General features: G+C 38.7%; 1 protein-coding gene across 3 annotated transcripts in view; it reads left to right on the top strand.

The window, feature by feature from the left end:
* The window catches only part of gpc5a (glypican 5a), a 125,238-nt gene that overhangs the window by 25,621 nt on the left and 75,579 nt on the right, over window positions 1–24,038 (top strand). For all 3 annotated transcript variants that reach the window (XM_044101549.1, XM_044101540.1, XM_044101533.1), the window contains 4 exons: window positions 1,727–2,187; window positions 2,281–2,514; window positions 3,320–3,447; window positions 3,567–3,692. In XM_044101549.1, the coding sequence (XP_043957484.1) occupies window positions 1,727–2,187; window positions 2,281–2,514; window positions 3,320–3,447; window positions 3,567–3,692 (949 nt within the window). The remainder of the gene's footprint in view (window positions 1–1,726; window positions 2,188–2,280; window positions 2,515–3,319; window positions 3,448–3,566; window positions 3,693–24,038) is intronic.

The raw sequence follows: 24,038 nt of genomic DNA, 5'->3' as shown, positions 1-24,038 counted from the left end.
CAGGTATTAGTTGAGATAAATATGAGCAAAGAGTGACAAAAGGATAAAAGCGAGCTTGTTGTTGCAGTGATTTTTTTTTTTTTTTTGTGTGTGTGCTTAGATTACACTTTACTGTGTGAAAAAAGGTCTTGGAGAGCCAGCAAAACCTAGTCTCTCGGGTGTTGCTGACAAAAGTGGTGCACAAATGTGTTATTTGTACCAGAACTGCTGTCTTTACAAAAATGCAGAACTTTACTGTTTATTTTATCTAAAAAGTTGTAAAATAAACAGTAATGGCCTTTATTTACAGAAAATGAGGCAGAGACAAGGGGGAGAAGTGTCCTGAAGCAGCTGTTAAAATGCATGATTTATCGGCTCTTTTAGATAAGGGTTGCTCTGCATCCATACAACATGCACCCCTAAATGTTTAAGGCAAACCGTAAACTTATTGAGCCTCCAAAGATTTCTCAAATCAGAAATTATGATTCTTTTGCAAGGATTTGGTGAGGTCTTTAAATTTTATTTTTAAATCTCACATTTAAAAGTTGTCTGTCATGTGGAAAAAACACAGGCTGCCAAACCAGATGGTGAGGTGCTTACTCTCCGGGATGTTACATTTTCCTCCATCTTTGACCTAAAATAAACCAATTAGGTCCTTATTAATGACTACAGCTTATAATTACCATGCCAAAGGTTGTGCAGACTTAGGCAAGAGTGTAAAATGTTTTGTAATATATGATTTCTTTTGCTTTGCCTGTCATTAGGAATGTTTTCAAGGTGTAACTTTGAGTAGAAATGTTATAGTTCCACAGTATAGAAACATTTGCACATGAATATAAAACAATTTTTTGTTACAAAAGCTAATTTACTTTAGATATGTACCCTCAAACAGAGTTAAAAAATAAACACCTGGTAAATTCAATTCCTTTTTGACATTCCCCTCTTCCAGTGATACTTGGAATATGACTAACTAATATTTGTTAAATTATTAGGCTATATGCATGGGTGGAGCATCCGACAGCTGCTTGACAGCTATAGTATAAAAACAGCTTCACTTTAGTAAGAGTAATGCTAGGAAAAGTGCAGCAGCCTTCTTTTCAACAGTTGGTTGGTAGTGCAAAGCAACAGGTGGGGAAGGGGCAGTGCTGTGTTACTCTACACTCTATAGAGCTGGAAAAAAACTCTGGTTACTCCAGATCATTTATGGTTCCTCATCTGAATGACTTTTAACCGGCAAAAGACATTTTAACCGTAGCTTTTTAGCAACATGTCACACTTTGTTATTGGTGGCCAGCCCAGCCTTACCCTTCAGCTTCTTGCTGTTTTCAAAGGTTTTACACGCGTCTCACTGGAGTGCTGCTATAGAGATGGCCCATTTACATTGTTCTGAAACATATATTTTATCACCACTGTTTCTTCTCTGAAGTTTTGTACACTTCTATTTCCGTTTTTGTCAGCAAAATCTTAGGTTAGAGAAGAAATTGCTTCACTACATGTTTGCTCTTGCTTTCTAGAAGAAGAAACCTCAGGGAGCTGCAGCCCCTGCTGGGAATAACATTGTTCTCCACATTTCTCTTTTCTTTTGAACTTTTGTGCTTCTCTCTCTCTTTTTTTTTCTTTTCTAAAACTCTCAACAAGCAGCAAAGCTGGTCCGATGCTGAAGATGATATGTTAGAATTGGCTGCGGCATCTCCTTGTTCTTTTATCTCTCTGTCCTGATTTGTCTCTGCTGTTTTGTATTCCACAGAGACCTTCGAGGTCCTGATGAGGCAGGCGGAGAATCACACCAACGTCGTCCTCCAGGTGTCTTATCAGAAAATAGCTGATCCTGCTGCGGGCTCAGTGAGGGAACTCTTCACCGACGTCGGTCTCTTCCTGCTGGGTTCTGAGCTCAACGTTGATGAGTTTGTGCAGCGCTTCTTCGACGCTCTCTTCCCGCTGGTCTACAATCACTACATAAGCCCAGGTGTCGGTGACACGTCACCAGGCTACACTGAGTGTGTGAGGTCACTCAACCGTGTTATCAAACCATTTGGTACAGTGCCGGACCTCTTCGCTGATCAGATTGCTACCTCTGGGGTCTCTGGGAAGCTGCTGCTGCAGGCTCTGCACCTCGGCATCGAGGTCATTAACACCACGGACCATTTACAGCCGAGCCGTGAATGCAGGCGGGCCCTGCTCAAGATGCAGTACTGTCCTCATTGTCAGGTGTGGCTGCATTTCTGTGATGTGAGTCTATTGATCTGAGTTAATGAAGCGTGTTTACTGGCAGCGCTAATCTCGGAGCACTTCCCTCCACAGGGCATTACCCACTCCAAGCCCTGCATGGGCTACTGCCTCAACGTAATGCGGGGGTGTCTGGCGAGCATGGCAGAGATCGACGCCCACTGGAGGGAGTTTGTTCGCTCGCTGGAGGGCCTGTCAACAAGGATGCATGGAGCTCAGGATTTGGAGCAAGTGCTTCTGGGAGCTCACACGATGCTTCATGATGCTATCGGGCACGCTCAGAAAAATGGACCTCGCCTCTCGGCACAGGTTTAGATCATGAGCAGAAATGTAAAATTGCTTTTGATGGTAGATTTGAATGTATCTTGGGGCTCTTTATAGAAGATGAACCCACTGTCACCCGCCGTTGTGATTGGATAAACAAAAAATAAAGTGCTTCACACTGGCCTGGAGCAAGTTTTATTATGGAGCTCCTTGCACCGTGTTAGAGAGGTATGCAGTCTTTAGGGCAAAGATAAATTCCTTATGTATGTACAAAACAGATAGTTGGAAGAAGGAAAGGGTAAATTGCCTTAAAATTATCTGTGCGAGTCGCTGCAAGGAGCTAAACGAATATAAACCTACAGATACAGGAGGACTTGGTCTATATAGGGAGAAAACCATCAGTCCTTGAGCTGCCACCCATTTATCATTTTTTTTAGGTGGTCTTTTTCCTTCACCTTCCAGTAAAGGTGGACAATAAAGGCCCCTTTTCAAATGTTTTATTTTTTTTCCCCCCAAGCTTTATATCTTTTTGGTTGTAAAGTGAATTCCACAGATGCTTGTTCCTGAGCTACACTGAGTTGCAGTGCGCTAATTAAGACGCCACATCTCCATCTAGTGGACAATATGAGTAACTGATGTTTGGCAGACAGATACAAATTGAGAGAAATTGGAGTTGAAAGCCTTAGCTTGCACTAATGGCCCTTATACAAATAGTTATCACTCAGCCATCTAAAACAAATCTCATAGTTGAGGCCTCAGTAATGTTTAACAAGGTTATCCAGTTCTTAAAATACACATTCTTCCCTCAGTGTTTCGAAATTCAATTTGTGGCTGTTTTACTGTGCATTAGGTTCAGAAACTGTGCAGCACATCAATCAGGAGGCCAGCTCAGTCGGTCAGCATCCAGGACAGCAGAGTCTCCATCCCGCTCAAAGCTCTGAACAGGCGGTCGGACGATTCACTTTCTGTCATGAGAAAGTAGGTGAAAGTCAAAGGCATACGCACACAGCATAGTCAGCAGTTATTTTTAGTTTTAACTAGATTTGAAGAAGTAAACACTATGCTTGCTTACATGTGGCTACCTCTTTTTTTTTTAGGGACTTTCTGAAGACTCTGCGTACCTTCAGCACATTCTACGGTGGCCTGGCAGATCAGATGTGTTTGCAGGGACTTTCTTCTGGTGACGGGGTGCCATGCTGGAATGGAACAAACATTGTGAAAAGGTTTGTTTCAAAAAATGTTAATGAAAAACATAGATGCTTAATATAAGAGCAAATGAGGCAAACATCATCAGAAGATGCTTTCATTGCTGAGACTCAAATTTGTTTAGTTTTTCAGGTGTTTCCTTTACGTCTCTGTTTGGACAGATGTAAAGATGCATGGATTCTTCATTGATAAACCAGAGAAGTAGTGAAATACAGAGTCACAGCTTTATGTCTTATTCCGAACACATGAGCAACTATCTGGAAATGGTAGTTAAAAAGTAATCCTAAAACGAAGAGTAGTCAGAAACTTGGTTTCAAAGTTCACTGCATAAAATGACTTGTAAATAATGTTGCTAACTTTTTTTTTTCCATTCAGTTAATTGATTCATGTTGTTTTTCTTCTTTGACTTTGGTTTTCAATTTTGTTTACTTGATCCAAACCGCCTTTCAGAAGGAAGAAGGGGGAAGTGGGAACACATGCTCAGCACAGTTTCTTGAGCTAATTATAGTTTAAGTCCCATGTTAAAGTTTGAATTTTTCACACTTTTTGGCTGTCCTAGTAAAGATGCCTTTCCTCAAAGTTTATTTTGGCATCCACGACTTCCTGTTTCTCTGGAGGTCAGTAGAAATATGACATGACATAGCAGACCATTTCTCTTAGCCAGTCTATTAAATGGGGCAAACAAGGGAATGAATGTCAGTAAATGACTACAATATGACAACTACTAAACTTCCTCACATTTACAGCGGATAAAAAACTATCTACGTGGAGGCAGGCCAGTATTTTTCTCTTCCACTTTGTGAACTCAAACTTAATAGCCTGGGTTTTCTAAGTGCTGCAATCCATGGGAAACTTATTAGAGTTGTTAGAGTGCATAACATCATAAATGCAGTGTATTTATTTTTGAACTAATCTCACTGAGTTTCTCACTTTTTTATTTTACATGGGCTGGAGACATGAATGGTTGAAACATCACAGGACACAGCTAGAGTCAATGTAGATATCAGATGTCAGAAATGTCATCATTATGGTCAGAAAAGGAATTCTTAAATATATTATTTGATACTCAATCATGATATAGATGATCCTCTGGTAGTAGAAAACACAGATTTTCAAAGTATTGACTTTGGAAATAGTATTACCCTCTGACTCTGATCGCATATATATATATATATCGCATATATATATATATATATCGCATATATATATATATATATATATATATATATATATATATATATATATATATATATATATATATATATATATATATATATATATATATATATATATATATATATATATATATATATATAACATATCGACTGAGACACTGGTTCAGGATTCATCTATCAGCCGTTGGTGCGTGTGGGAAATGAATGGCTGTGAACTGGAACAGGCATACTCGGGCCTCTTTCATGGTATCAGTCAGTGGCCTTGTCTTCATTACATCACAGCTCTCGATCTTTCTCATCCTGTCATCACTCAAGGACCCCTACACATAACCCTGGTTGGGGGGTTGTTCTTTTTATCTGTCAGCTGCTCTTTAAAGAGCAGAAATAGCAGGTGGACTGGTTAGTTTTTGTCTGGTTGGACTTCAACAGATTTTCTTTGTAGAAGATGACAATTACATGGACTGCAGGGAAAAGCTGGAAAAATATATTTTACAGCATTCTTAGCTGGACTTCTTAGTATTAGGATAGTGCAGCCAATTAAAAATGAAGATAGATGCTCAAAATTCAGTTTCACTCCGCCTCTGATTATTTAAACTTTCCATGTTTTACTGTTTCCCCCCATAGGGCCATGACTTTTTGTAGGAAAGGAGTGAACTTCTCAGATAATAGCATTGTTTATTAAGTGCTGGAAGAAGAAGCAGGCCAGCAGGCTGCAGGTTCTTGCAGCAGCCACTGGGAAATATTTATGGTCCTGGGAATCTTTTAGCTGCTTAAGCTTCCTTTCTTTATTTCCCATTAACAGTTATACTTATTGATAGGGATTCTTCCACCTCAGGTCCACTTGGCTTCAATTTGGTTCAGCCATTACTGAAAAAGTAGAAATTAAGAGACATTAAGAAACGGGCCTCTGAGGGGAGTATCGAGCCGAGCATCGCTGCAGCTTCTGGAGATCTGCAATCCTTTGCTGCTTTCTGCTACCCCAGAACCACAGATGAGTGGCCAGGAGTCAACACTGGCTGAGACAAAAGCAATAAATAACCTCCTACCTACAGGTCGTAACCCAACACCCACTGAGAGAGGGGGGATAAAATTTGCTGTTGGATGGTGTCTGATTTACAGAAGCTTATCGAGGTCTCAGAGTCCCTAAGCGATTGCCTGTGTGGATGTGTGTGTGTATGTTTGTGAGGAACAGTGTACATGTATGCCCCTTACAACATATTTTTGTGTGTGCTGGCACAAATTGTTATATGACCTAACAGAAGCATAAAGTTGAACCAAAGCTTTGCCTTTTTTAATAAAAAGACTGAGTACAAAATGCTCTCAAGAGCCTCAGATTTAGTGCATGTTCTCTTTTGAGTTTTTTGGTAAATAAAGTAAAGATATAAAGAATGATCAGATAAGATCACAAAGGAAGAACACGAGCAGCTTTTATCCCACTGTCTCTGAGAATGTGGATGGCTGGATTTTATTTCAGTAAGAGAGATAAAAACACATTCTGTTCTTCTGCTGCTGCTTGGCTCGTTTCATTTACTCACTCATATTAGCAGAAAAACTGATTAGACAAGCAATCTTGTAATTAATGTCATAGATTAGGACACAATTAATTTGATCTGAAATAATTCCACACAGCTTTGGCATGCCATACTGAAAAACAAAATGTTTATATTACTGTTGCAAATATGAAAATGAATAGTCTCAGCTATTTTGTGTTCTTTGATCTTGAATACTAATAAGTGTTTTTTATATAATCACTGTTTTCTAAATGTTCATAGGACTGATTTGGTGAGATTTACTGTGTGTAGCTATTCCTTGGTCACTAATATTAACTGTTTTTTGATGTAAGCTAAAATATGACCCATGATCTTTAGCTGGTTATTATTTTGAGACGCTCTTGCTGCTTCTTTATCGTACTGTGACAATGACACTGAAGTTAAGAAATACTGACAGAATTTTTTTCTACATTGTGGTCACCAGGGGGCACCGTTAGCAATCTACAAACAGCATTTCATGTTGCATTCTGTGTGTATTCATGTGTTGTATTTTCAAGTTGGAAATACAGTCTATCATTTTTTTTCCTAAATGAGAAGATAGTGCTAATTGTATACCTGCAGCTCAGTGTCCAATATGACTGTGGATCATGTAAAATGCTGTGACAGTTAACAAACCATATTTTGGACTTTTGAAGGGTGTTAGCTCATGAAACCAATATAAAAGCTCTATTTATTAGCTTTAATTTAGTGTTTGAATGCACATAATTTAATCCACCCATCCATCAGCTTGTATTGCTACTTGTTTTCCCAACTAGAACATACTCAACTCTGGTGTGATGCCATTTCTTTCTCTTAGACAAATCCAATGCACTAAAACTAGAACCATTTAAAAAACAGTGCACTAGATTTAGAGGTATCTTGTGGTAAAAGTGAAGACAGCAACAAACTAAACAAACTAAATATGACAAAACATATTTATACAATTCATCAGACCTGTTCTAGAACATGCACGTAGTTTAATTTCAGTTCACAGGAGAAAAATACATAAACATGTTTGTGATTTTACACATAATAGCTCTAACTAAAACGTAGTTGAACATATTACATATTACATACTATTCAGCTATGATGAGGGTCATCAGCTCAAATCCATCTTTTCCCTCCTGTTCTTTAGGTTCTGATGTGTTCAAAACAGTTGTGGGTCATGTAGCCAATTAGCAAGGATATAAAAACACTGTAAATCAGAAATGCTGTGAAAATTATATTTCTGCAGGTTATTTCTATGTGATAAGGAAGTAATTTTCTGACATTACTTGAAAGAGTTCCTAATTTTATTCTTATCAGGTTTTATTTGTAAACTGGTATGAATAAAGAATTTAAAGGTCTCAGGATTTATGTCATTGGACATCTTGTCATGAAATCAATAAACACGTTGAAAAAAACTCCAGCTCCCTTTAAATAGCCGAAGTTGGAGACACTGTCCTTGTCTGGGTGGAAAGGTTAATACATTCCCACATACTTCCCCCATCTGTCACACAGCACAAATGGCAGGTTGCCATGAGCTACCTGCTCTTAAAAAGTACCCAAACCACAGCAGACATTAGGGGTGCGTAAAACTTGGGTAAAGAATCAAATTAATCTGATTTTATTTGATAACCAGCTGAGAAACAACAGATTTCAATCTTTTTAAGTAAAACTCAAGAAGGAAAATCTATTTTTTTTTTCACCTATTTTCCTACCAGTTGGTGAAAACAGCTTAGTTCTGTAGAAGCGATGCTAAAACGTCTCAGCCACGCACAAGAACCAGAGTGTGATGGTTTATTCATGATTACCTCCTCTGGCGTAGGCTCACTTTAAGTCCTCCCCACCTGCGGTTTGTCTCACGGCTTCAAGCACTCACCATGTGTTTGGGAGTGTGTTTGTGCTTTCAACGTGCCTTTTTTAATTGAATACAATATTTTTTTATCATTATCACAATAGAAAGTCAGGAGACCTTGCACGCTGTTTGAGTTTAACATGTAGTGATGAGTCCAGTGAGGTGAATGCCAACAGCATGCTTCAAAAAGATGCCAGAGGACAGGGAGGCAGATTTGAGCATGGCCTTTTGTTTAATAGGCCACCCTTTATGCTGTTGGGGCTGTCTGAGCGCTGACCTTTGACCTTTCCCTTGTCTTCGCTGCCCTGGCTAATCCTGTGGAGGTTAATCACATGGTAATGGGAGCCCGGGAGTTGAGGAGCAGGCCTCCTCTCAGTGTGTGGTCAGTTAGCTGAAGGAATGAATTGATGCTATGGATGAATGTCTGTGCTTCTGTATTTATTTGTATTATTCATTTTATTCAGTTCTGCCATTTTTTCCTCAAACATAGGTTTTCTCAACCCTATTGAGAACCTTTGGAGTTTCCTCAATCAGAAGATCTGAGGGTGGAATGCAGTTCAAATCAAAACAGCAGCTCTGGGAAGATTTTCTGACATCCTGCAGAGAAATTCAAACAGAAACTTTCCACAAACTCACAAGTTCAATGGATTCTTAGAAAATCTGCTGTGCATAAAAATTTAGAACAGTGCATTTTGAGTTTTTTATTAAAAAAAAAATACTGTTCTCTCTCTCTCTATATAGGATATATATGTACACACACACTAAAATTTATACTTCTGTGTATATTTCTCAAAAATCAAGATGAAAACAGGAGCTGTGGGAATTCTTTCAGCCACACACTGCAGGTAGAAATAATTGCCTTATGTTAAACCCAAAGTACGTGTCCATGCAGAGAGCCCTCCAGATGCAAAGCCTCAAATAAACATGATCACAGCTGCTTGTGTTTGTTGAGCACGAGCGCGATGCCGACTCTTCATCTATTAATAAACCTGCTGGGGAAGCTGTGTTGCCACATTCAGCGAATTGACTGTGGTCATTACAGTCATAAATCCGCACACTTGGTCTGCTGGGCTGCACAAGACCTGTTGCAACCCTCTTGCACCAGTAGGTGGAGCTCTGCACTTTGGGTTACGCTCAAACTCACGGGGCACAGACACATGGCAGATTGCTATCGCTCTGCTGCTGCTCTGCATCTGTTTTGGTGATGTATGCTGTCCGGCGGTCGTTCTTATCCATGTTGTTCCTGACAGTGACTGACAGAAAACAAAATTTAAGTGATAAACAGATACAGAGAACATCATGTCTCCTCCACCTCCTTCCTTTGCGGTGATGAACTGACCTAATTTTAAACAGAGGTAATAACCTTTTAAACATTCACTGTCAGCTATATTATGCACAGCCATCCTCTTAGTCACGCTCTTGCAAGAATATAAGAGAATTATTTTTTTTCTCCAACAAACGATAAAGAGATAAAACAGTTTTCATAAACTAATTGAGAACTCTCTCCCTCACTTCAAAGCTTATCAACAAATAGTTTAGCTTTTTCTTCTAAGTAGTAAAATATAAAATTAAAAACATTATTGCTCAAAGTCAAGACATTCTAAATGGGACCAAAGAGGTCCCATTTAATTGAACAGTTGTGATTGAGAGAAAGGAGGGAAACATGAGAAGCAGAGGAAGAGCAGAGCGGACGGACGTTCTTGAAAAGCTTTGTATTGCGACAGCTGGCTGTTGCAGATAACCGCAAAACCACTGGAGCACTTGAGGTCCGGGTGCTGCATGGCTAGAGTTCCACTCCAACATGACCTTATATCCTGCCTGGGTTTTAGATGCAGGGGTTTGGTCAGAGTGCCACATCCTGACGATTATCCCAAGTGACAGAATCAAGAACTCTGTCTGGCTGACTAAATTGAGTTCATAAGTCCCTCATGTACCGGCCTGTGGATGTGTGAGCCCGCGCACGCACGAGTCCACCGGCTTGCTTTAGCCCCACGTTCTTGTATAATGCATGATTGCTCTGAACAGATAAATTTTCAATCTCACCCGCCGCAAAAGGGAGATTTCATTTATTTGTGCTCAGATATTATCCCTGATGTTGCTACAGTGACTGCCAGTGAGAGCACTGTGCAGGGGGGAGGCAGTGAATTCAGAGCTGGCTGGTGGCAGGTGGTGCATGTATATGCGTGCGTCTGTCTGGTCCCATTCATTTTTCAGTGACTCCACTCCCTTTTTGCTTTTCGAGCACCAATTCCCGCACACATCACGCTTCTGCCACCTCGAGTTGGACGTCTGCCTCCAGCATCTGGAGCAGATTGTGGCCCTGCAGCTTGCCAGGTAGCAGGACATTAACATCCAAGGCCTTATTGTCCACCACTGAGCTGTCAGAGAGCACACCTTCTGCAACGACACCAGGCTGCCTCCGTCCAGCGATGAGCGTGCGCTCGTGGCCCCCCTTGGAGCAGTCTTCCGCTGTAGCTTGGACATAAATCAGAGCCCGCTGGAACTCGGGAAAACAAAGAGTTGGGAAAAGTGTGAAGTTAATGCTCCTAAAGGGAGTGGATGTATTCTGTGATGGGAAACTCAGAGGGAGCCAACCCTATTTGTTTTGACAGAAATTACACTTACAAAAAGGACCCGGGTTGTGATTAGATTGCAAGGACACAGCAATATTGGTTTTATTGCACAATTTTACCAGGAATAATTTCAACGGTGCAGGGCTGCAAACCAGTAAACAACAGACAAATAGAACAATTTCAGTAATGGACCTCTACAATAAAGCTTGTGAATTTATTTTCTTGTTTTGTTTGGTGAATAGAGATTTGCCTTAGTGTATATTTTTCTCTGCTACACTGAGGCAGTCAAAACGTTGAGATGAATACAGAATAAAAGCTGAAAGCCTGACAATGAAGTCAGCACTTACCCACCGTAACTATTTGCCTGTCTGCACATGAATTAGACTGATGGGGTGTCTCATCAAGGCCGCCTTCCTGTCGACGTTATGGCTGCACGCCGTCCACGTCTGTGTTGGGTTCTGCTCCAGAACAGACTTAATTTCTCTCCGTGGCCAAAAACAATGGCTGCCGTATCTTGGTATCATTGTCTTAGTTTATCTGCTGGCTGCAGGCTTTTGACAGAGCATGCTGTACCTTCTCCCGGTTTAATTTTCCCTTTCATTTGTTAACTGCACATGCTTCCCATTTACTGCCACAAAGTGAAAAATGTAGTAGTCATTAAGTTTTCATTACCAGTGTCATTTGTTTCTTCTTTATGTACTTTTGGCCTGGAGAAGGTTCTGCTCATGGAGGTAATTCTCATTTTAAATAGTGGCAGCTTTAGGTCGTGGTTTTACTCCTCTTTAATATTTTAGTTTTTTTTTTTTTACCTCACAAAAAAGTAGCAGTTTGCTAAATCTAAGCCTTATCATTCATTCTTTCTTCAAACAGTGCATTCAGGAAGTATCATTTCCTTATCAAGGAAAAAAACCTGGCAGTCACTGGAGGTCTTTTCTGCCTTTATCAGGGATTTGTACCCACAGAAGAGTCAGCACCTCTTTATAAGTGAAACCTTCCCTTTTAGCTCCTGACCTAAGCTGAAAGCTGGGTGTGAATATGTTCTCATTAATCTCGCCTCCCACAGTAAAAGGTCTGAGCCTGGTGGGTCCCTGAAAATGAATCTAAATGGCTTCGTGATTTCTGGGATGTAAACACAAATGTCTTGGGCAGCAATGTGGCACGTCGCGGGATGCCCCGAGATCAGACTCTGCTCTCCTATCAATGTCCCTGTAAGGTTGTGTTGCTGTTTCTATAGAAACCAAGCAGGTCTTATTAAAAAAAAAAAAAAGTTTCACCTTCTCTGAGTCTGCCCTTTACCTGACAGCCAAGATAAACGAGCCGGGTCCTAGGAGGAAGGCAACACAAACATGCATCTCTGCTCAGTGGCCCGTGCTCATTGGCTCTCTGCTGGAAGCCCTTATTTACCTTAATGTGGGGAGGAGGTGAGAATGAGGGAGGCTTGAGGTAGCCGGTGAAAGGCGGGTGTGTAGGAGTAGAAACTTACTGTGATTACTCACAATGCCTCCCGTAAACAACCTTGAACCAGGCTGCAATAAAAGAAAAAAAAGAAGATAAAAAAAAGAGCAAACTACTCTTACTGCTCCCCCCGACTACACGCCCAGGCCAGATGATGTCATATGTCACCTTCAGCTAATGAAGGTGATGATGACATGCACGAGTGCCGCATACGTTCACCATCTGCTCAGTTCCACCACGGTGGAGCTGCTTGCAGTCCTCACAATGCAGCAGAGAGGAGTCGAGGCACGTCGGCGGCGCGGTGCGAGCTTCCTGCGGCACGTGCGAAAGGCCCCGCTGCCTGCATCCAGATGACATGCTGCGAGTTTAATCATACCTTCGCACCCTAAAGCTATTAAAGTGACAAGTCTCTGAGGTCACTTCTCTTAGATCCCCTGAACAGGTTGGGTGAGTCAGTGGAATGATAAGATGGTGGTCACCAGTGACAAAAAAAATAAAAAATAAAAATCACTAACTTTTGAGTAACACCTGTTTCTCTTGTAGCACATGTCAGTGTTGATTAAATAAGCCATGCATTCATTTTTCCCATCTGTGCCTTGTATTTTTCTGTATTTTTTTAATTTATTATTATTATTGTTTTTCACTCTTCAGGTTACAGATTTGAAATTGTTTGAAAATAGAACAACAAAACAAAAACATAACAGAAGTTTTTTTTTTTTCCTGAAATTATTTTCAGACACTTAATTTAATTGCACAAGGGAGAAGATTGCTGTCCTAACAGCAATCCTAGCATTTCTATAATTTATGATGCAAAGTGTTTAGAAAAATATGAGCCTGTCTGAAAAAGACAAATTTGAAAAAATACTTTTTCAAATTGTCTTTTTGAAAGCTTAATCTGTTACAGCAATACACACATCCTTAAAAAATACTTTAAAGAAAATCTGTCTTTACAGAATGGCAAACATAAATAAATACATGCATAGTCAATTAATAAAGCTCTGGAATATAATATTATATTTAGTATTAAATTAACACATTTATGAAATCTTTATCGGCCGTTTACTACCTTGTGTGTTATTTTGTGAATTTAGTTTTACATAGCTATAAGAAAATTGTTTATTATCCAAACCTACTTGTATCTGTAGATACACCAATAGGTTTATATCTGGCCACCATACAGAGTTTGCAGGATGGTAAAAATAAAAATCTAAAGCTCACTGTTACAGATGAGGCTTTTTTTTTTGTTGTAAATTTTTGCTGCCAGATTGAAAGATGTATTTCCAGAAACTGAAACCAATTCATAGGTAAATCAGACTAATTTATTGCCTTTTTGGTTTATAAACATATCAAGCAACAATATGTTCGTTCTGTTTATTAAATGTTTGGTAAATGTTAAAGAAATGTGCTTTGATACATAAATGTGAATAAATGCTATGTTTTCTGTTGGAATAACTTATACCATTGTATTGGTCAAACAGAAACTCTGGAAACTCAGGAAACAGGAAGTTGGTATTGGTCAGGAAAAAGCCTGACTGTGCATCTCCAGTGATAAATAATTATTTAGTTAATCAATTTTAGATTATTTGCATACCTTTTAAAAAAACCCCACAAAACAAAACATTTATTTACTTTATGCTTATCAGAAGTGATGATTAATTACATTTTAGCTTTCTAGAAATTATTGTGTTGTTGGACACATAGGATCCATTATTCCTTTATTGTTTAAAGTAAAAGGCTTTTTATTTGCTGCCAGGATTTACTTTGTTGGGAATTGTCTTTCAGATTGATTACATCTGGAAGAGAAAGCCTCTTTGTGGTGCCTGCAGGTTATTAAAGTTTTGACTGACAGGTGCTTGACTCCAGCTGTTGAGCGAAGTGTAAAAAGGCGAAAGTTGGTGACTGTAGATGATCTTTAGATAACATCAGATGGCCTTTGAGAGCGTCTGAAATCTGTCTCTATGGGGCCACTCTTCTGCTCTTGTCATGTCTTGACACTTTTCTTTTCTTTCTCTCTCTCTCTTTCTTTTTTTTTTTCCCATTCTTTTTTCTTATTCTTCATGTCTGCCGAGTTGAGTTTCGGCGAGTTGGCAGCCTGTATCTGATCCTGAGGTAATTTACTGGCAGCGATAAGGAAGTGGTGTGCAAAGTCTTGCGATATAGTTCTTTCTGACAAGGCAATCTGAAGCCCACAGAGAGCAAATTGGAGGAAAGTCTTTGTTGCAGATGGAAAAGGAAACCCATGAGGTTGTTATTGTTGCACAAATGTAACTAACTGTGAGTGAGTAAACAATTACATCTAATTTTTCTCATTTGTGTATTGAGTTGGCTTCAGGCGGGGCAGAAATAAAAGAAAAGAGTGGGCTAGCTCTGCTTCATTGAGCTTGGTTGTTGCATCAACTGAAACTGTAAATTGTTGACTTAATCCCGACTCATAATTTGGTTGTTGACTTTAAACCACATTTTTCTTTTGAGAAAAACAAACAGACTTTGCCTTGTTTGACTTTGTGCGAGCAGTTTCGCTCCAGAGAAAATTTCATTTACAAATGTGCGTGTGTGTGTGTCATCATGCATGTGCAAGACTCTTCTATTGAGCCCAGTTTTGTTCAGGTGAACTCTCTTTATATTTCTCTCAGGCAGACAGGCCGAGCAGACCAGGGTCATTGCCTCAGGGGTGTCTTAGAGAAATTCTCTCCTGCCGTGGGCGTGTAGAAATATGAAAGAGACCCTAAATCAAGACACAGAGCCCCATGAATCATGTCAGCCACAGAGCTGAAGAAGAGAGATGGGACCATCTGTAGCAGCATATGAATGGCTAACTCACTTGCAGTGCTGTTGACACAAGCTGAAGAAGTGTGAAGAGGTTGTGCAGATTAGCGCCGGTTCTTGCCGCATAGCCTGGAAACCTGTTTCAGTCAAAAAAACGAGGAAGCCCAAATACACAGTGCGCGCCATTTGTCAATCTGACGTTTTTACCGGATTGCATGGGGAACGTTTTTATGTGTGTTATAAAATAAGACGAATTCTCATTACAACACATTCATAACACCTGAAGTGGAGCTGTGTGAATTGTTCTCTGGCTTCCTCGACTGGGTTTGTTCTTTGTCTTTCTGCTGAAGTCTGTTTAAGTGTGTTGAGTGAGAAGCACAAGATGCACAAGATGCTCAGCCGAAAAATGTAGAGAGCCCTGTGAAACCACAGCTGTTAAACATCTTATTGCATGCTTTATGAGCTAAGAACCTTATTTATGGTCCTGTTTGGGGCTGAAATGATGTGTTATTTCAGGTGATCACTTGTCCAACAGCAGGCTAGTTTCAATCCCTCACATATGCAAAGTTGCTGCTTCAGTTTCTAGTAAACACAATTTGCTATCTTAAATTATATAGTCAGAAAACCATAAAAAACATAATTAGGTAGATTCCAGAGAAGTTAAATTTAATATTTTGGGAAAAGCAGATGAAGGAGAAGGAATAATTATTTCTAGTTAAGGCCTAGTAACAAGATAACGTTTTTATAATGTATCGTTCACTGACTCAATGGATGCAGCACTTCTTGTGCCTAATTTATCTTAAAACAAAAGTAATATAACATCATTTTAATAAACACAGGAATCACAGACCCATTGTTCTTAAGCCGTTCTGCTACAGTGTTGTGAAAAAGTATTTGCCCCTTTACATATTTCTCTTGTTCTTGCCTTTTTTGTCACACCCATATGTTATCAAATCATCAACCAAGTGTTAATATCAGACGAACATAAGAAGAGATAATATAAGAAACAGATGTTTTGAAAAAATGTGAAGAAATAACACTGATTTGTATAAAATCATAAATTAACTATGTTTTGAAAAAAATATAATTATTTGCTGTTTTACCAAATTACTCCAAGTGTGCTTCAATGGACACCTCACAAAATATTACTGTAATAAACCTGAGAAGATGAGCCACCTTTAAGTTACCTCTGTCCATTTACAAATCTCAAGGGGGGAAGGTGTCACTCCAGACTGCTGAAAGTTCACAAAATATTTAGCCAAAAAGTATGGGACAACACGAGGTGTTGTGTAGCATCAACAAAAGCACGATGCAAGCCACAAAGTCGGCTTGCCCCTGTACAAGTCAGCCGATGGGGCCGTGACTATGGGCTGATTCAAGGGCGTAACAGTGGCACCTTTCCCAGATTGCTTCTTTCACAAAGCAAATAGAGAAGACAAAAATGTGCCTTATTCTCACCTTGATTTGTTTTGTGAAGGTGCCTTAAGACTCGTGTAGCAGATCACAAGTGAACGCCGAGCATAATGAGAGCCATTTTAGATATGGGGCCCTCAATGTATAAAGTCAACCACGGTGTCATTATTGAAGTAAGCACACACTATCAAGTACAGCTTTGAATGGCTAAAATAATGATTGAAAAGGGTCTTTGAGTGGCCTAGTAAAAGTTAAATCCAAGGTACAACATTTAATACGATGTTCCAGTTCCAAGCCCTCCAAACAGGAAATGTGCAAATACTTTATTTACCTTTCAGTAGTTCCAAGCCATTAACCACAAAGGAAGACTGGACAAGATCTAACATTCATCATTCTATAACTTTCCTCCACCTTCATAATTTTTGTTATTTAAATTTCTGAAGAGGATTTTAAAATCACACCCTTGTTGATTTTGGACTCAAACTTTTCAACCTGTCACATTGCTTCTCAAATCAGCAACTTGAGTTTCCAGGTTATAAGTCTGCAAAATGGACTGCAACAGGCCCCGAAGTTTCAATTTGGACTTTTTAAATGTAATAAAAGTTCCAGATATAAGCAGCTTATGTTATTCTGACGGCTAAATAGATATTACATAATCTCTACATGAGCAGATTCTTTTGGTGTTTGATTGTCCAAAACACAAAGAAATATTAATACTAGTTTTTTCCCCACAACAATCAGTAATTATCAATCAATTTTTGACTTTTAAGTAGAGTCAAATCCACGTTCCGTCCTCTACGATTAATATAGTGTAATGCACAACTTTTTTTCCTAATTGGAGAGAAATGTACCTCACAATAACTAAGAGGGATATATGCAATGATATTTTTCCCCCAAAAAAATGTCTTAAAAGGCCTGTAATGGACAAACCATTTATCTTCCTAAAATGTAAAGAATTAGGATATCTATTTTTATGAATACATTTATGGGTTGGACTAAAGGATAGAGGAAAAGAGCAAATTGAGATATGACTGTATTTTATTTCACCATCTCCCATTAAAACCTATAAAAAAACCCTTTTGACCTCCCTAATTGGTGTCTCCTTTGTTATTTATCATTGAGCCTGGGCTGCCAAACTGGTTTCCTCTCTGGGTTTTATTGAGGTTCTAAAATCAAATGGGTAGCCTTGTCCTTCTGACTTAAAGTGATTACTTCATCTAAAGATAAACAGTGCTGAAATTAAATTCATGCTTTGGGACTGCCTTGTAAATGGAGAAATAATTATATTTCCATGACAAATTGCTTTGTCCTTCAATATGAAAGAAAACTGAAAACTTTTTTTTTGTATGTAAAGTGAACTTAGTATTAAAAGAGTCTCATGGCACGTCTTAATAAATTACTGTGGCAAAGGTCTGGGGCATTACTGTTATACAAGAAACACAATTTAATACATAAATAGAGAACTTATGCCTTTAAAGCAAAATAGAAAATATGCAATGAATCAGAAGTAGAGAAGAATCCACTTTGAGGACATGATGAGATATTTCTGAAAGTGTTTGTCTCAAGCACGATTTAGGTGTGTCTTGTGATTTAGTTAAAAAGCCGTGGCGGAGAATAAATTAGTGTGATCTTCAGACTGTGCACAGTTGTCTGTTTATTCAAAGCAGCATATCACAGTCAGCAAGGAAACATAGCAGCTTGTGCTAACAAGGATCAGACCAATTTGTGTTATCCAACTGAATAAACATCAAACTTCAGTCTCACTAAATGACGAAAACTATGGGGGCATATCTTCCAAAATCACTCGAGCTTTTTGTTGAATGTTTTTTGTGTGGAGTATGTTAATTCTGGGGAAACTGAAAATGTACAAACTTCCTTCTTGCACTGCAAATTGTTTTTTGAGCCTTCAAGTTTATCATTCACGCATCTTGTAATAAAAACAAATGTGTTTATGCTGTTTTTCCAAACACTGAAAGAGAGATTCAAGTGCAGTGAAGATGTCCTTAATTAAAGGAAAGTTAAACTGTGATACCCACCTGAGATGAAGCATATTGACTGACTTTGCATCAAATCGAGACTGAGTTGAGTCTAATTGCGATGGACCTTTGGGCAGTGCAGATGTTGTTTAAAGAGTGAGATGAGGGGTAAAAGGTGGCGTTAGGAGTAGTATTCTCCTGTGATTGGCCGCACCGTGTGTGTCAGTAAGTACTGTGAAGAATAAACAGATAAGCCAATTAGAGGATAAAGAGAGGGACTTAAGGTGTTCACTCAGCCATCTATAAAACTGACTCTTAATGTCATTTGAGAAACACTGGCATGTGACAGATAAAGTAAATGTAAAAAAAAAAAAAAAGACTATATAATCTTACCAGCCACTCTCTTAGGTACTTTAGTTAATACCTGGTTTTGCGCCCTTTTTACCTTCAGAAGTCATTTAAAAAAAGATTATGCAGTTGCTGCAAATTTGTGATCTGTACATCCACAACCTCCATGTACCAAATTGCTCTATTGAATTGTGATCTTCAGTGAACTCTTAATGTTTAAGATGACTTAAGTTTTGTGAGTTAGAGCAGAAAGTAGGCATCTGAAGATGGATATGTTGTTATCGTAAAGAGATGGACATAGTAACATTACGTAGCCAGGCTGGGATTTAGCTGAAGCTTAGTTTTCAGTAATTGTTCTGGTTGATAAAAGGCAGGATGGGTTCATGCTTTCATGCTGTCTGCTAAATTCTGGCCCTAACATCTAAATGTTGCAGCTGAAGTCTAAACTTAATGAACCAGGCTGCATTTTTCAAACGGGTTGCTATTCAGTTTTTATGATCCAGTGCAAATTATTGCTTTAGTTTCCTGATTTTAACCGGTAGACGTGGCACCCTGGTTTACTTGACAGTTCTGACCTCTGATATCAGCAAGGCATTTTTATCGGGATAACTTCCTGTAACTGCAGGTTTTCTTTTCTTTTTTTTTTTTTTGACAATCCCCTGTAAAACCTTTGAGATTGTTACAAGAGAAAATCTCAGCAGCAGATCTACAGTTTCCGAAAGAGTCAAACCAGCCTGTCTGGCACCAACAACCATGCCACATTCAAAGTCATTTAAAGCCAATTTCTTCCACATCCTAGTGTTTGGTTTAAACTTCAACAAAACATGCTTACCATTTATTGAAGCCTAATGTATTGTCTCACTGCCTGATTCACTATTTATGCTTGAAGCTGTTGAACATGTGTATTTAATAAAGTAGCCAGAGAATGTACTGAACTGTGTTTTTGTTTAAAACATTCAGTCAGCTACCTACATTGATCTAGAGAAAACTAGTCATATTTGATCCACGCTAACACAGCAGGTCTTGACACTCAATTCTCATTTTTGCTAAAATCTGCCTTTAAAAAAAAAAAAAAAAAACTTTTCTAATTAACTTTGATCGTAATGAAACTTACAATCAAAGTTTAAATCAGATAAATAAGTTTGCAAAACACGCTTTTTGAGCATAGGACCAACACTCCACTCTTGGTGAGGCATGATTAAAATTTTTTTTTGTCAAGAGAATGAGAAGTTTAAATAACTTATTTCATTCATAAATGATGTATTTGTATCATATTCATCATGATTTGTAAAGATTTCATGATGTTATCTATTGAATTTAACTGCAGATTGACTTTCAACTAGGCAAAATAAACCACAGAGTGACTCAAAAATAATCAGGAATTATTGTATAAACTTTTTTAAGGAAATGCATGGCATATTAGATTTTTTCATAAAATAAATGCAGATTGGTGGAGAGTACACACAATCATTAGGATACACAGATGCTGTTTTAATAAGAAGCAATAACAATATAAATCAAAATGAGAAGTTTCCCTTTGCAGCAAGTACCAATTTCTTGCATTCTGTCCTGATAATAAGGCAGCTCATGTAGCATTACTTAGACTGTAAATTGTTCTTTAATATTTAAAGCATCTGAACTCAGCCACTTTTTGGTTTATCATTTTATTTGTCTTTTAAAGAGACTTGAAGGACTAAAAATGAGTGATCTTTGTTTAACATTTCTTTTATTTCCATTGTTACTGTGTCAACATGTAAACGTACAGGTGTATTCATCTTTTGGGTCCTATAGGAGCCAAAAAAAAAATTGAAGATATACATCACAGCATGTGTTTACACGCTTACTGAGGGGTGCAAAATTACAATTTTGGAACGCGAGAGATGTTTTAATGGCTATTTCAAGTATTTATCTGAGAAACTGTTAATGCAATGCTTTTCCCTTTCTGTCCCGTCTGCTGCTGCAGCACTTCTTTGCCTTTCAAGGATGACTGTCATTCTTTTGAATTTGTTGACATACAGGCTTCTTAATCTTTAGAAGCCCCGAACAACCCTCAAATCATTCTGGCTAGTGTTTTGCAGCCGTCATTCTGCTTGGAGCTTTTTGAGAGCTGGGGGAGGTTTAAGAGATGCTTTGCCATCGGCAGCACTTTTTTTTTTCTTTTTTTCTTTTTTTTCCCTTTTCGTCCCTTTTTGGCCTACTGCAACACTGAGCTGAGAGAAGAATGGGTCTGAGAGCAAATATCCACAAACAGCTTCACCAGGGCAATTAGATTGTTGGTATTTCGGTCCCTTTTGCCAGAGTTGTGTTTACTGGCTCTTTCCCTCAGAGGTGAAGTGACACTGTTGTGAATCTCACTATCCATAGCCAGAAAGACAGCAGATGTGGCTACTTGTTCCTCCATCCCTTTGCAAAACAATGAGATTTGATGACAAAAGCCTGGAAGAGGCTTAGAGGTTGGAGATTAAAAACTGGAACTCTGTAAAACTTTGTATTTGGTATCATGAGCATGGTGATAAACAAGCTGAAACATTTGGTTTCTGCAGATTTGGTTTCAAATGCTCAACCAACAGCATCTGACAAATCTCTGAAAAATTACCATGTTTTCCAGACTATAAGTCACACTTTTTTCAAAGTTTGTCTGGTCCTGCTTTTAAATGTAGGTGTATGCTTTTAGTCCTTTTCATGACTCACTCTTTGACAGATGACTGATGTTTTGACTGATCTGACAAAATGAAAGTAGGATTAAGCATCACCATCTGCCGCTGCGAAGAAAGCTAATCACAGGCTGAAAGCAAGATGGTCAGACCTGGAGGAAAGAGCCCACAGTTAGATGGGCTCTTTCCAACTGACCACCATCCAAAGGTCTTTCCCAAGACCTTTGGATGGTGCAGTTACATTTCCACGCCATAGTTGCCAAGGAGATGAATAGAAATGACATTTCTGGAGGGCTTTCTTGATGTTACCGCTTCATGTAATGCGAACATTCTCTGTAATGGGGTAAATCTATTTTTACCCCAGATTTACGGTGCACATCTTTGCTTCATCAGTGGAGCAGAACCTTTCATGACCACCATGATTTTAGAGCACAGGCATTGGAAGCCTATGTTGTCAGTTTGTTGAAAATCAACTGAACACAACGTGTCAATGGATCATATCTTTTAACATAGAAGTAACTTTTGACAGTTTCTAAATAAATGCAACTTATACTGTAGTGAGACTTGTATGTTTTTGAACTGATGTGACTTGTACTCTGAAAAACATGGTAGCGATTTTTGTGAGTTTAAGGAGAATTCAAATGCCCTCCATTCCCCTAAAGCATGGGTGTAATGAGTATGTAGGTTTCAGAGAAAAAACTCTTCTTTTATTAGCCAGCACACGACTGAATGCACAAAAACAACAATGTCTATTTCTTGTTATAGTCATCCCGCAGTACTTGTGCTTTTGATACGGGGTTTTCGACTTTATGCTCTTATAGAATAGTTGACTACAAAGTTTGAAGGGTGTTATGGAACAGTGGCTTGACAAAAGAGATTATATTCGCCTACAGCAAAGAATATGATTTATAGAGGGGTGTCAAACAAATATCACAATAACAGCATCAGACGGACGGGTTGAACATGATGATTCCTATGTGTTTGCTCATTTTCTCACACTTTGTGAAATAGAGAAACGTGATATTTTGCCTTTTCTAATACTGTCCAGCCCTGGGTATGTTGGCAAGCAGAGGCTTTGCAAAGCTGATACCTTTGATTAGTTTGTTAATGTTTGATTTTCTAGTGTGTTACTGGAACAACGTGGTGGAGGTTCTCTGCCTCTATGTGGTGGAAAGTTAATCATACACTATTCACAATGACCACAATGAAACAGGGGGGTGGCAGCATCATGCTGTGGGAGTCATTATGGTTAGCACAGACAGAAGCTGGTCAAAATTGATGTAAAGATGGATGGAGCTAATGTTTTTTTTTATTTATTTAATTATTTTTTTTTCAAAATATGCACTTAAAAAACTTTGTATTTTATCTTATTTAATCTTTTTTAATTCATCCTCTTAAACGGTTCTATTAAAAACATTTAATGCTGCTGGAAAAGTAAAGATCCCTCTGAGCTCATAATGGTGTATTATAAATTGCTGCTCAGCATGTGCTTCCTGCTTCTCTATAGTAAATTTGTGATCATTTATCAACAGTGAACATTGGAGCAGGGACGCATCAGACAGAAACACTTTATGTTAATATCCTGCTTGAGTATCTCAGCACAAGAGTGCTGCAGTGAGCTACGTCAAGCCATATTCCAGTTTTTGTGCTCCTTCGGCTTCAACTCTCAGCTGGATTATGAAACAGTGGCTCTGTGAGAGCAACTCCAATCACTGCTCAAGTGTTTACTTTAAACCTGACAATCTCGCTGCCTCGACTGCTCGAGGGGAAGAAGGGTGTTTCTTCAGGCTTGTTGGTTTGTTTTTGCATGTTGACAGACCTCTTCATAAATTCACAATCACGCTTTCATTGTGTTCCTTTGCATCTCCACGTAGCAGGTGTTAAAGTCTGAAGCGAGCGAGGTCAGGTTATGAAGATGGCAAAGATTTCATAAGCCTCTTAAAATTCGTGCCAAAGAGGGAGGGAAATCTTTTCATCAGATTGATGATTTTGATAATCTTCACTGGACTGGGACCAAGAAATCAGTCTGTTAAAAAGTGCAGATCATTTGTTGGCATTCGGCACTGAAATAAAACGCTCACAGAACTGATTCAGTATTCTGTGTTAAGCAGAAAATCCTTGTGGATGTGAGTATGTTGATCAATGACATCATAAAAGCTCTGATGAGTTTTTTATTGTCCGCCCTGCTCCTTCGACATCTGTTAAATCCTGAGCATTAATGCCCTTATGTGACATTAACAACCCTAAAATTTCACTCTTTTGGTGACCATCTGCTTTTATGAGGCCATTGTGCCTCCCAGATAGCCACGTTTTCCATTTGTCCTTATTATCTACCATAAAAATCAAATATTTAGGAGGTATTAGAGAGGGAACATTGCTGTTTGAGGACTTTTGTTATCTATTCGACATTAACTGTGTGCATGATGCAGTTGCTCGTACACTTTTAGAGCCACTTAGCTTTGCAGGGATATCATTGGTGCAATATAACTCATCATTTACAGCTGCAATAAGGGATTTTCTTGATTGTAAGGGTTGATCTCATTTTGCCACATCACATGTTGGCACTTATTTCCAAAAATAATCCCTCAGTAGTAGTTAACACAGATTTTGCTCTACAGTGCCTACAGTATTCTACAT

This window comes from Gambusia affinis, linkage group LG02, assembly GCF_019740435.1.
Source record: "Gambusia affinis linkage group LG02, SWU_Gaff_1.0, whole genome shotgun sequence".
In the NCBI taxonomy this organism is placed as follows: domain Eukaryota; kingdom Metazoa; phylum Chordata; class Actinopteri; order Cyprinodontiformes; family Poeciliidae; genus Gambusia; species Gambusia affinis.
The sequence above is the reverse complement of the archived record's forward strand: the minus strand, read 5'-3'. Positions and strand labels throughout refer to the sequence as shown.